This window comes from Lingula anatina, chromosome 4 (assembly GCF_051362555.1).
Source record: "Lingula anatina isolate TDL-2025a chromosome 4, LinAna3.0, whole genome shotgun sequence".
Lineage (NCBI taxonomy): Eukaryota > Metazoa > Brachiopoda > Lingulata > Lingulida > Lingulidae > Lingula > Lingula anatina.
The window spans coordinates 28626716-28639764 of NC_141770.1; the positions used below are offsets into that span (position 1 = coordinate 28626716).

Sequence of the window (13049 nt, forward strand, 5' to 3'; positions counted from 1 at the left end):
ACCCTTTCATTTTTGTTACCCCTTCAACATAATAGAACATCCAGAGTGTCTTTCATCTTTTCAGGAATGTCTCGATCATTCGATCCAGTGGGATATTCTTTAATGATTGACACGTCAGGGGCGCGATATAAGAAACAGTGTGAAGAAAGGAGAAACCAGGTAAGGTATTGATTTGAATAAAGTATAGAAATGCTCATTTAAAAAGATGTAATTAATATCAAGTATTTCTGGATATATAATCCATAGTTTTCCTGCAGTGGAATACCAATGTGATAAATATCACTTAGCCTTACTTGGAATGCAAACACTTTGTCAATACCAATTGTATGGGACAAGCACAAAAGATTAAAGTGCCCCATTAACCTAAGTAAAATATGTCCTTTAATAGAATCCAGTTATAAAGAAAGTAGTTTCATGCAGTCAACAAAAAAATTTGTACTCCTTTGCAAGTCGATATTTTGTTTCTTTTATTACATAAGACCATATATTGTGTCAACTGCCAGGTTTAAGTAGTGGAATAGTGCCGAAACTGCCTGGCGGCATTCTAATCTGAAAACAATACCAATGTCGAGGTTGTCCTGTCTGTTTCATCCTTGAAGGTAGTCGTCGTCTCCCTCTTCTTGTATATTTCAAATGTGACATATTTTACATATTTTTACGTTCCAGTTTTTTTGCCACGAAGAGGAAGACCAGTGTTTCACCCCAATACGATACATGTTCAATACTGATTTTCACATCTATTTCGCGATAGTTTCGGTAAACAGGGCGAACATCACGTCAGCTGAAGGCATTTGTAGTAGAGGAGTGTTTTATCTTTTCCGCATCAGCGAATTGAAAGCTCTCAGAAATGGTGAATGGATGCATCTAATACGTACTTGGACGTGCACAGAGGTGGCCCAAAATGCAACGATTCCTTCACCGGCGGCCGTCATCAAATACGGAGTCAGATTAACGAAGATGATTCGAGGTTATCGTGAAGGCATCCGGATGTTTGCCTCGTTCCAAAACGAAGTGTCCGAGGAGCTGAGGGACAGGAATGAGACTGTCACATATAATGGCATAGAATATAGGATCACCGTGCTGATGTCAGGCATAGCTCGCTGTCCAGGTAGCGTTAACACTACCCAGATACCCCCACCACAGACAGGAACGCACGGCGGGGGTACTAGCGGTACGCCCTCCCGTGCCAATGAGCGTCCTCACAGTAACACGCTGGCGTACGTGGCGTTAGGGTTTGCCTGGGGGATTTTCGCGTTTCAGATGGCCTCCGAGGTTTGAGTTGTGCATTTTTGTTTGCTTTAGGGAGAGGTGCAGGGAGGCAAAAAGACGCATCCAGGTAAAAAAAAAATGTAGGGGAGGCAATGTTTGATATTTCATGTTTTATGTACAGTAAACCATTCAGACCTGCTAGAGGTCAGGTCAACTCGTTAGTTAATTAAGTCAATTAAACAGCTATCAATATTGTTAGTGAGTCGGTAATTTCTTACCTTTTCCATGTTAGCAAAACTATTTGTAGTTATTAATATTGACAGTTTAATAACGGTATTCTGTCTAAAACCAGTGAGCACATTAATATAGACATTCAAGTTGTGGCGTCTGTAAATACCAGTACATGATGTTTGCTTCGATTTAATGGTAATTGTAGGGTAACCCAAAAGCTCTTTGTATTTACCTTTTTGGATAAATGGATTAATCTGTGGTGTTCACTGACTATATTCCTTGGCATTTACATAAATGTCATCTCAGGGAGGACGTCATAACTGGGTTTTTTCAGATGTCTCCTTTACCTGAACACTCCCAGACACTGCAACTCCAATTAAATGACATCATTTAATACTTGAAAACCATGCTAGCAATTTTTCTTGAAAGCATTAGTTGAGATTTTATCGTTAATAAAGGCAAAATAAAGCCTTTTGTCTTTGATGTATTGTAATTAAGGGCTCAAAATCTATGAAAAAAATATTAAAACCGAAATGCATGGGAATAAAGCTCATACACTTGCCGTCATGTATGCCAATTTTCGTGATAAGATCTTGTTCAAGAATGGAATGACGACCCATACCAATTGTCATCTCACCTAAAAACAAAAAGATGTTATATTGATAATAAATATCTTGAGGCGTCTATGCTTATGCTTATGGGAGAACGTGTGAGGGGAAACAATTTAACTGGAATCAGTCCATTTACAGTGTTACTCATTGATTAAGACCATGTAAAATCATTTGTAATCTGAAATCGTGGATTAAGACCATTCCAGGCACAATAGTGACCCCTGTGTTGATAATCAATCAGCAAAACATCTGAAATTAATTGTTTTAAAGTAGTTATTTTTTAAATTAAATTTAATTTAAAAAATTGGATTTATTTGAATTTGAATTTGGATTATTTTTCAAATTATATCAAAATATTATTAAACAATAAAGGATAAAAGGGAAACATATTGACAAATATCTAGTGCATTACTGGTCTGATATAATGGTACAAGCCGTGATCAATGTCATTTTTGCAAAATAATCTGTTTGATATTTTAGATTGTTGATTTGGAACCCTTGTGAAATTGCATTTTGGTGAAATAAATAATGTTGTAACTTCGTATGGGTGAAATTGTATATTGCTTAGCCAAAAAGGCATCGGTTTCATTTCATTCAGTTAAATATAATTCCAGGATATTGTATTCCGTAAAAAAAACAATATGTACTGATAAGGAAAGGAGAAGGGTGGGCTCTTCTCTGTTCAATATTCAGTAAAACCTAGCCAAGACGTCAAGATAATTTCCTAGCCCCTCCCACTTCAGCCCCATATCCTTGGGCAATAAGGTTGTGCCCTTCCAACTAACTCTATTCAGCCAAATCGCGCTAAGTGATGCAATATTGGGGGTGAATTTTTGTGGCATCAATTTTGAAATAAATGGTTCTTTTTTATTGATACGCATGTTCTTTTGACATTGACATTAGAGAAGACCTTTTTAACTTTGCGGTTGAAGAACATTTTAATGCGTTTAATGACACTGAAAAGTTTAAATTGCTCATGGAAAATGACCAGAATTTAAAACAGTATGAAAAGTACACGCAATGATGTGGAGAAGAAGTAAAGCTATTACAGACGAGAGGGACTGAAAGTTTTTATGGAATATTCTTTTTTACGTGTTTAATTGATAGGCAATTTATTTTTTTATGAATTTTAAGTGTACTATCACAGGTTTTATTCTCTCATAACCTTAAACAGGTCTTAGCTTATACTGACTTATCAACACAACCTGCATTAGCCAGAAAGCTGTTGCATGGCGCATATCAAAGGGAAATGTCGCCTTGTCTGATAACCAGCATCTATATCTGTGTCAGTATGATGCAACCACGACATAGCATAAAAATCCATATGAAGGAACGGCAATTAACGTACAATCTGCCATGGGTAGTACACCAAGAAGGTTTTTTATATACCTAGCCCTGTGCATTACCTTAGCTGCCCTGCTTCCTGTTTATATCTGGTTGACTGGTGCAGGTAAATATTGGCGCACTGTATATTAGTTCATGTATTTATAGTTTGATGTTGTAAAGGTAAATAGTGCTGCTTTCGCTACTGAGTTGGGTCCATTTAAACACAGCCAGTTATTAGTCTGAAAGAAACATCCTTGTTATAAATATACCAGACGTGTTTGAAAATACCCTGAGGCATGATTGTGTGTATATCAGCTATATGTTTCTTTAAATACCACAAAACCCATTTACTGTATCCGATGCAGGTTATTCCTTTTTCAAATAACATGAAAGCAGGACACCTTCGTGGACTAAAAAGATTGAAATGAATTTAACTTAAATACATCTGTTTCATTTTACTTTGTGTAGGCCATGGTTTATTTTCGAAAACGACCGTCTACCGTGGCTTTCCTCTGCTAAAGAAAACGGGAATGGGATCAAATTTTGTTAGTTTGATGCAACGTTTAGATTCCGGTCAAAAGGCGTACCGGATTCCGGAAATGACGTCATGTGTTCCACGAAGACATATCGTGTTTTTTAGGGTTTCGAAATGTTCCTCCACCACGCTGTACATGCTCCTGCAGCGAGCTGTTGTCAAATATCGTTTGCGGGTTCTGCGACCCAAGACCAACAAGATTCATTTCTATCGAGTCCACCCTTACAGGCCAACGAAGATTACAGTGCACGATGCAAAATACAACCCTAAGCTTACATATGATGTTTTAATGGACCACATGATATACGACGCTGATGTCATAAACAAAATGATGCCGTCAGACTCGTTTCACCTGGCGATTCTTCGAGAACCATTTGCTCAATTTATAAGTGCATATGATTACTTTAGACTATGGGTGAAGTTTAGAGTTCATTCAGCCGAATTTCTAAATCACCCCCATTTTTACTGGAACCGGAGTGTGTCTTCTCGGGACAAGGCGACGTACGCGAGAAACAGCATGATCTCTGAACTAGGTTTTCCAGACGAAAGAGAAGATTTAAGAGACAACGACACTTTTATTCAAAGCTACATCAATTTCCTAGACTCTGCGCTGGATTTTGTGATAATAGTGGAACTCCTCGATGAGTGTTTGGTGTACCTGCGACGTTTGTTATGCTGGACTATGGAGGATATGTTATACAGTAATGCCAATGTACAAAAGAAGTACAGGCGTCCATGGAGGGAACAAAACAACACATTGTATAAAGAAAAACATAAACGGTGGAGCAAGGCGGATCACCAGCTCTATCAACATTTTCTAAACAAGTTTCTTGCTACACTCCGAAGACAAGGTCATGATTTCTTTGAAGAACTCTCCATATTCCGTAAGGCAAAAGATGCGTTGGACAGATGCGGAGGTGCGGACCGGGTTAGAATCAAAATTACAGACAAACATACTTTATACACTCGAGACTCAAAAATCAGCTGCGTTTGAAATCAGACAGTAAAGGGATAGGTTTTTGATGTGACAAGATGTAGCTTAGATTTACAAACAAGAAAGAAAAGGCGATCACTGAAATACGGTCAGATTTGTAAGGTGCTCGTCAATTTGGGCTGATTAAACCATACACTTCGTGATAATAGCCGGCTCAGTTCTCCTACAGCTTTCCAGCAATCACAAAGCGTTATTATAACGTTACCATTACGTTAATTAATGTCACCAAAACGTTGCAGTAACGTTATTAGTCATTATGTGTTTGCTGGGTTGGTATTGGGGTCGGGAAGAGGGAGGCGCCACCGTAACTGCTACAGGAATGACAAACCCAAATGATTTCTTATAACTACGGTAGATCAATTAGATTACAATTATATTATCATTTACAATCATCTATGAAGAAATTTACAATCATCCATGAAGAACTTCAACTGAGATGGACAACGGCATCCAAAATAACTCGAGAAAATCTCATGACTTCCTTGAAGTCTTACACTGTGTATGTTTCAGTGTATACGATGTTTTATATAATGTGGTTCTTTCTTCTACGTCTGGGTTAACCATTCTGTGAGGGCTGATGAATAAATTATCAGAACATCATACAAATTCACTGAGCCTGGCAAATGCATATACATTCTTAATGAGTTACCACATAACGAATGGCAAAACACTGCAGAAAAATTTTAATTCTCTTTCAGTCCAACTGCAGTATTGCGAATCCGCTGTGATGGCCCAAAGTCTATCGCACGACTTTAAAATCACGAGATTTTGCTCATTGCGACAAAAAAATAATAATCAAAATCTAAATTTAACACACAACTCTGAGAAGAGGAAAAAATACCACAAGTAACAATTCATGATTGTTAAACTCGTAATGCTGATGGCGTGGGATTTGTGAAATATCAATATTTATATGTAGATGGTCAAGAATAAGATTTGCAAAAATGCATAGGAAGAAGTCGCGCCGTTAGTTAAGTGTGAAATGAAATGAAAGGGGCATCTATGAAAAACAAATTTGGCATTCATTAATTAACACCAATATGCTCAAAAGTTAGATAGTAACATGGAATCAAATCATTAAACTACATTTGCTGATATTCAAAGTGGTCACCAAGGCACCAAGTGGTCACTGCCACCCTAGTGATATGTACCGTGACACCTTGAACGTCAGCGAGAGGTGTTCAAGACATTTCACCGAAAAACGCCCTTTAAACCGAATAACTCCCATACCGTATATGGGCATCTATATAATTATAAAGTCGACAAATAATTTTCATTATTTCTTGTTATCAATACTTTCCTTTGTCTTGCGTGAACGATATGCGTATTCCTGTCAGCCATTTAAGGAGGAAAAAGTCAGACGGCCGTTTAACTCCCACTGCTTCAATCTGGAAAGGACTTAACGTACATGTTTAAATACAAATGTCTGTAACAGATATATTTGAGAGCATCTTTTAGAATTCCCATAACAGTTTAATGACGTTATTACTAGGTTAGACTCCACATTAATTCTACATGTATCCAATTAGAATATTATTTCGTCATATTTGCTACACCCACTTTGCTGTCTGTCGTTTGACGTATTAATTTTAGTTGCGCCCGTTCATTAGCTTTTAGACATCCTCTATTTTATTGACAAGCCTCTAACTCTATTTTTCCCGTCTTTCTTATGTAATCTGCTTTAATGTATTTTAGTGTCTCCTCGTTGACATTTTCAATTGGTTCCCAAGTATTCTTTTTATAAGGGAACTCTTTCATGCACTCTGGCACATGTCACCGGAATGACACCCCGGAATGCAGTGTACCACTGATATGTCAAGCACTCAGCCAGTACATGCTGGACTTTGATACCGTCCTGGTTACTGACAACATCACCTGATTGGGATGTGTCGATCAGTTGACATCTCAGAATAGTACAGATAACTTATCAAATGATATATAAGCATACACAATCAACGGCTTTGGCATCAGTAGAGCGGGGCGGTCGGCGTGTAGTGGGCGGGGCGCTGTGCCCACTTTGGGCGCCTTAACAATAGCAATGGTTTCCAAAGGGCTGTGCAACGTCTTAAGCGAAAACTTTTTAACGTGTCATATATGTCTGGAGGAATATAAAGACCCGAGAGTGCTCCCCTGTTACCACACGTTCTGCCTGAAATGCATTGTTGACCATGCAGCCAAGAATGGTGCCCAGAACAAGTTCTCTTGTCCCGTGTGTCGCCAAGAGGCCCCCATACCACCAGGCGGACTAGAAACTCTTGTGAAAAACTTCTTTTTGAAAAAGCTTGCAGACTTCACGAAAAGTCAGAGAAAACTTCAGGGGAAACTTTGTGATTTTTGTAAGCATAAAGAGGCTACTTTGCTGTGCCAGGGATGTCCAAAAGCCAACCAGATGTGTGCTACATGCCGCGATTCCCATACATTAAATGGACATCACTCTGTACCTCTGTCACAAGTCGACTTCTCAGAACACACACGGGAACAGTTACGCCACGTGTTAGATAAAGCCCAATACTGTGACAAACACGCCAGAGAACAGCTGGCATTCTATTGTGAAAACGATGACACCGTCATATGCAGGGAATGTGTTGTAGAAACCCGACTTCAAAAAAGTAGGGGATGTGGTGAAGGTTCAACGGGATCTACTGCAAGAGAAGGTAAAATGCCTCCTGACGGAGACACTGCTTCGCTTTGTAAAGGCAGAAAAGGCCACTGTACGAACAGAAGAAAGGCTGACAAAAAATCAAGAAAAAATTCTTCGTTTGGTGGATTCTCAAAAATTTGCCATGACAAAGGAGATAAAGGAAAACAGTAAAACTATTGACAGAGAACTTAACGATTATTACCAACAAGTAGAGAAAGACCTACGTGAACAGACGAACGCGTATTTAACAGGTGTCAAACAGGTGTTGGAAACGTATCGAACAAAAGTGCAGTCCGATTACTGCGAAATGCAAAAAGTTATAGATGACAATAGCAGCAAAATAACAGCAGAAGTGAAGACACTCACCTCCACGCAGGTGAAGACTTTAGAAGCTGAAAAGGAAAATCAAGAAATGAACAGGATTTCCATTCAGAGTATTCGTGATTTCGTTCAGCAGCTCACAGACACTGGTTCTGACATAGACGTCATGACCCACTCTAAAAAACTCCAAACTAAAATCCAGGAGTTACAGACATCTGAACCGGTCTTTGATACCAAGACCACCGACATCACATTTACACCAGGGAAAAAAATGGACCTTGTGCTACTGTTTCCTAAAATTCCTGAACCACGGCCGCTGTCCATCAAAAAGGGGTCCATTACGGCTAAAACTTACCGGGGTCCCTTCGATGCATGTTTTGGAAGTTTGAAACAAGAGACAGTATGCTACCCCGAGCTGATGGAATTTCAGAAGGTCACATTGCTCGAAACGCGAGAGCGGCAGATATCTTTTTATGTTAGGAGACGGCTGTGGGACACCCAGTGCACGGATGACGGTTGCTTTTTAGTTGCATGTGGTATTATGTTCTTACACACAGCCTGTACCGTGTGTGTATTCTCCAGCACAGGTGAACTTGAAAGAGAGTTTAGTAAAATGAGAACCTGGGCGAGGTGTAACTGTACAGTCAGTAACGATAGATTCTTGGTCACATGCAAAGATAAAAGTTGTAGACTGTATTCAACATCAGGTCAGGTTATCCAATGTATCGGTCAGGGTGATATGTCTGACCCCTGGGGTGTCACTGTCGACCGTACAGAGGGTAAGGTTTACGTGTGTGATAGCGGTGCACAGTGCATCTGTGTGTACGACTTGAAATCTTTCCAACTTGTTAACAGAATCCCTATCCCAATGTGCAGTAAATATTTACAGCGCTGTGCATACCACCTCGGCATCAATGCAATCATAGTCAGCGGCTTCTTGGGCAACTGTGTGTATGCAGTGACCCCCCAGGGTGACGTCATATTCCAATACGGAACACGCGGTCAGAGTGGAAGCGGAGATGGACAGCTGAGTTTCCCAGAGGGAGTGTGCGTAGATAGGTTTGGGCACATATTCATAGCTGACAGTTTTAATCACAGAGTGGTTGTCCTTGGTCCACGAGGAAGATTCATACGAAATATTTCGACAAGGGTAGAACTCAATAGATTTCTACGTTTTATGCTGACTGGTGGGAGTGACGACTTTGAACGCCCCGTGTCAGTCTGTATCAATAATAACGGGGAGCTTGCTGTTGGAACTTTCACCGGTGGAGTATCCACGCATAAGTATATAGATTGCAATTGACTCACAAGATTTTACACTGTGGTGATGATTGAATTGTGATTAATATCACTGAGAAAAATGTAATGAACGCACCACAAAAAAAACCTTAGAACTATGTTTCCTTTCTATTGTTACTGAAAGTGTGAGGACGTTTTAAATGAATTTAATCAACATGTGTAAAGACTTCTATAAAATGAGGGATTGTAATACTTTGAGCACTTTTATCTTGCAGATAATTGTTTTCCTCTCTGCTAGATATATTTTGACATTTGCTTCTTTTTCAACGTTTTAATTCAAATAGTAATATCATGCGTATGATGTATATAAATTAATATAAAAAAATTTAAAGATAAGGTTTTGTTTTTGTCTGTTCATGAAACTATTTGTTATTATTTTCTTTTTTTTATTTTCATGTGAATAATTTGTGCAGGCATATGATAGACAACTCATATAGCAAGAATTCTAAAGATAAGATTGTGTTGGTTATTGGTAGTACTCTTTAATGTTTAGAAATAAAATCAAATAAGTCTTGATTATGTTGTCTTTTTATAATTATTTTGTTTAGCACTGAAATTATAAAAAGACAACATAATCAAGACTTATGTTGTCTTGATTATGTTGTCTTTTTATAATTATTTTGTTTAGCACTGAAATTCAGAAAAACGAACGCGGTCGAGAGCAGAACAGTTATTGTTTTAAAGTATTTGACATTTAATGTACACTGTGAAGTCGATATAGGCATTAATACAAAACAGACACAGTTTTGAGGCACAGTTTTGAGGAACTACTACTAGTCCGGTTGCTTAGGGCAAAAAAATGGCCAAATCGTGACACGACGGATAAAAGCACCAAATTTTGCATGTGGGTACCTTTTGACATACTAAATCAAATTACAGCCGTAGCCCACGAAAAAAGTTTACCGTTTGGCCAAAAAATCCAAAATGGCCGCTTATTTGTGAAATTCTGTAGAAATAAATACATACCTATGTTGATTTTTATCAAATAAAGTATTTTCTCAATGTTTTCCACATCCTTATTACCCATATTATGCATATATGTCAGATAACAAACGAGTGTCCTTGGACTGTTCGAAAAATCCAAGATGGCCGTCATATGGCATAGGAATACTAGAACATGTACAAGGGTTTTCAACTAATGCCAACTAGGAAGATGCATTGCCCACTATCTAATTAATTTTGTTTCTGAGTGCCTTACTACAGAAATAATATTCATGGCTGCTGTCACACCAAAGTACCTGCTAGTCCTGATAGATAAATCCATATGAGAATACAAGTGAAGAACTGCCCTTCATGGCTGCTGTCACACTAAAGTGCCTGCTAGTCCTGATAGATATATCCATATAAGAACACAAGTGAAGAACTGCTCTTCATGGCTGCTGTCACACTAAAGTGCCTGCTAGTCCTGAGAGATATATCCATATAAGAACACAAGTGAAGAACTGCTCTTCATGGCTGCTGTCACACTAAAGTGCCTGCTAGTCCTGAGAGATATATCCATATAAGAACACAAGTGAAGAACTGCTCTTCATGGCTGCTGTCACACTAAAGTGCCTGCTAGTCCTGATAGACCTGATGGTTCTGATACTGGTCTTGGCATGTCAGATGGTTCCTCTCTGAAATACATGAACAATAAGTTTATCATGACATTTGCACACTTTTGTTTTTACTGTACAAGTCAATAAACATGTCTTGTCTTATCATGTAGACAATTATGAAAGAGCATATAGTGTGTTATCTTTCAAAACTGTATGCATGTGTGTGTGTGTGTGTGTGTGTGTAAGAATATATAGCCTGTAACCTTCATGTTAGCCATTTAAAATTGTGCCCGTGTGCATGCATGCCCGTATGTGTGTCTGTGTGTGTATTCGGAGACATAACCATATGCATACTACACTATCTTCCATCAGTAAAAACTCCACATATAACAACATTCCCACAGGCCCTCAACAGATCGTATACACTAAAACTTACAGCACGCTACGACATTATCACTGGCCCAAAGATAACTGCCAGTTAAAATCAGAACTGGACCAGGAATATTTCTATAGATTTGTTGATTTGGACATGTTGATCCTTTGACTCTGGCGTTTGACAGGTAGTCTAACATGTATAGTATGTCACATATCCCGTTAAAGCACAGCTTTATCATTTCATTTACTTGACTCATAAAGTGATGCATTACCCAAAAGTTTTATTTAAAGCACATCACATGGGGGATGGTCATATGGGGAAGACCCCTTTCCAACACAAAAGACCCCTCATTGCCCTTCGGAATATAAGACAACCAGTTAACAATTGCTTGGTGATCTAGTTTAAAACACATCTGTCATAAAAGGATCAAATAAGGGCATTGAACCCCGAACCTGGTGCATCAAGCTAAACAGAAGATAGATCATACTGTCTGAAGCAATCTTTTTATCCATCTTTGCAACACAAATCTTAACATTTTGTGGCATAAAATAAAGCCAGGTGATCCACGTGTGGCATTTCCAGGAGAAAAGAAATTTTTAATAGAAGAGTTTTCAAATTATCAGGACCATTGACTAGTGAACAAATAGTGGAACTAGTGAACAAATTCATTTAAACATCGGACAAATGAATGTTGTATGAAATACAGTCTTTAACATGAAACTATAACTACCATTTAAAGTAACAAAAATATATTAACGTGTTAGTACATATCTAAACAAAAGAGCTGTGTAAAGCTTCTTGTAAGTACCATATCAACCAAGAATCAGCTTGTGACATCACGGGTACAGTTTACCTCTCCCTCCACAAAAATAAATGAAAAAACACTACAGAAATCAAACCCAAAGCTCTCCTCCATCTTACCATGTTAAAGCTGTCAGGAAATTAGGGGCTGTCACTTGAAAAATAAACCATCATCAAATATCATATTAGACAATCATTAGTTTATATTAGACTCATTACCCTTGTCTCGTGGAAAATAATATATTATAAAGAGAATTTAAATTAGTGCATCAATATCATAACTGTTACATTTTTTCCTATCAATATTCTTCATTAATAACAGGAAAATAAAGCTAATTCTTCCAATATACCACAAACACCCAATTCAAGAAACTGGCAATACCAGTATATGTTGAAAGAAAAAACAGTATTCCATTATAATTCATAATTCAAAGGTATATTTATAGATGCCCCATTTAACATTTGCAGTTATTATCAACCTCTTATGTCACTGCATCACGTCACCTCCAAAGGAAAGGAGGCTTTGGGTGCCGCACAGTTGCCTCCACTCTGATTTTTAGCCACTGTTGGAAGAAACTAATTCAGTTAAAATTTGAGCACCATCCTATAAGTTAAACCCAGCTGATGAAATTCCTTGCTGAATTCATAACATGCTTTGATACCAATTCCAAGAGAAAAATATAACGCCATTATAAACAAACGTCAGGATATATGTATTAAATTGTCAAATAGAGGTCGCCACTGTCTGGTACTGCACTTGTCTTCTCAAGTTCGTAACTTTTCTTTTATACCTCTTTGAGAATCATGAAAATACCAAGTATTTTAACATATTATCCAACTTTTGATTAAAATAGACTAAATTTAATTGTCATCATAAACCAAAGTAATCTAAATAAACATAAGTCTAAGTCAATCATACATAAAAAATAAACATGACCACCTACCACCTACCATCATTTTAATGATGTTTTCATCTACTAGAAATTTGATTTTTACAAGATGTAATTTGTTTTTATAAGATACTAAAATTAGACGATTATTTTTCTTTAAAATCCACTGTGCATACAGCACAACATGAAGCAGCACAATGAACTGGACTGGCTGACTTTGAGAGGTACTCGTAGAGTGTGCCCTCTGGTGGCAGAAATGAGAATCATGGTGGCTTGG

General features: G+C 38.0%; 2 protein-coding genes across 2 annotated transcripts in view; one reads left to right on the plus strand and one right to left on the minus strand.

Annotated features, from left to right (window-relative positions):
* Positions 1-3371: 3371 nt before the first annotated feature.
* Positions 3372-5475, plus strand: LOC106179185 (galactose-3-O-sulfotransferase 2-like). The gene is made up of 2 exons (XM_087011806.1): positions 3372-3501; positions 3846-5475. The coding sequence occupies exons 1-2, from the start codon at positions 3408-3410 to the stop codon at positions 4904-4906; spliced, it is 1155 nt and encodes a 384-aa protein (XP_086867932.1). The 5' UTR covers positions 3372-3407; the 3' UTR covers positions 4907-5475.
* Positions 5476-9825: 4350 nt separating this feature from the next.
* LOC106171547 (uncharacterized) overlaps positions 9826-13049 on the minus strand; it is a 37908-nt gene continuing 34684 nt past the window's right edge. The window contains exon 6 of the mRNA XM_087011185.1: positions 9826-10783. Within this exon, the coding sequence (XP_086867311.1) occupies positions 10708-10783 (76 nt within the window). The 3' untranslated portion in view covers positions 9826-10707. The remainder of the gene's footprint in view (positions 10784-13049) is intronic.

What these genes read in the sequence shown, in the direction of transcription:
- LOC106179185 (XM_087011806.1), top strand. Translation starts at nt 3,408, where the DNA reads ATGGGTAGTACACCAAGAAGGTTTTTTATATACCTAGCCCTGTGCATT. An exon ending in TATCTGGTTGACTGGTGCAG is followed by an intron (nt 3,502 to 3,845) that starts GTAAATATTGGC and finishes TACTTTGTGTAG; the next exon opens with GCCATGGTTTATTTTCGAAA.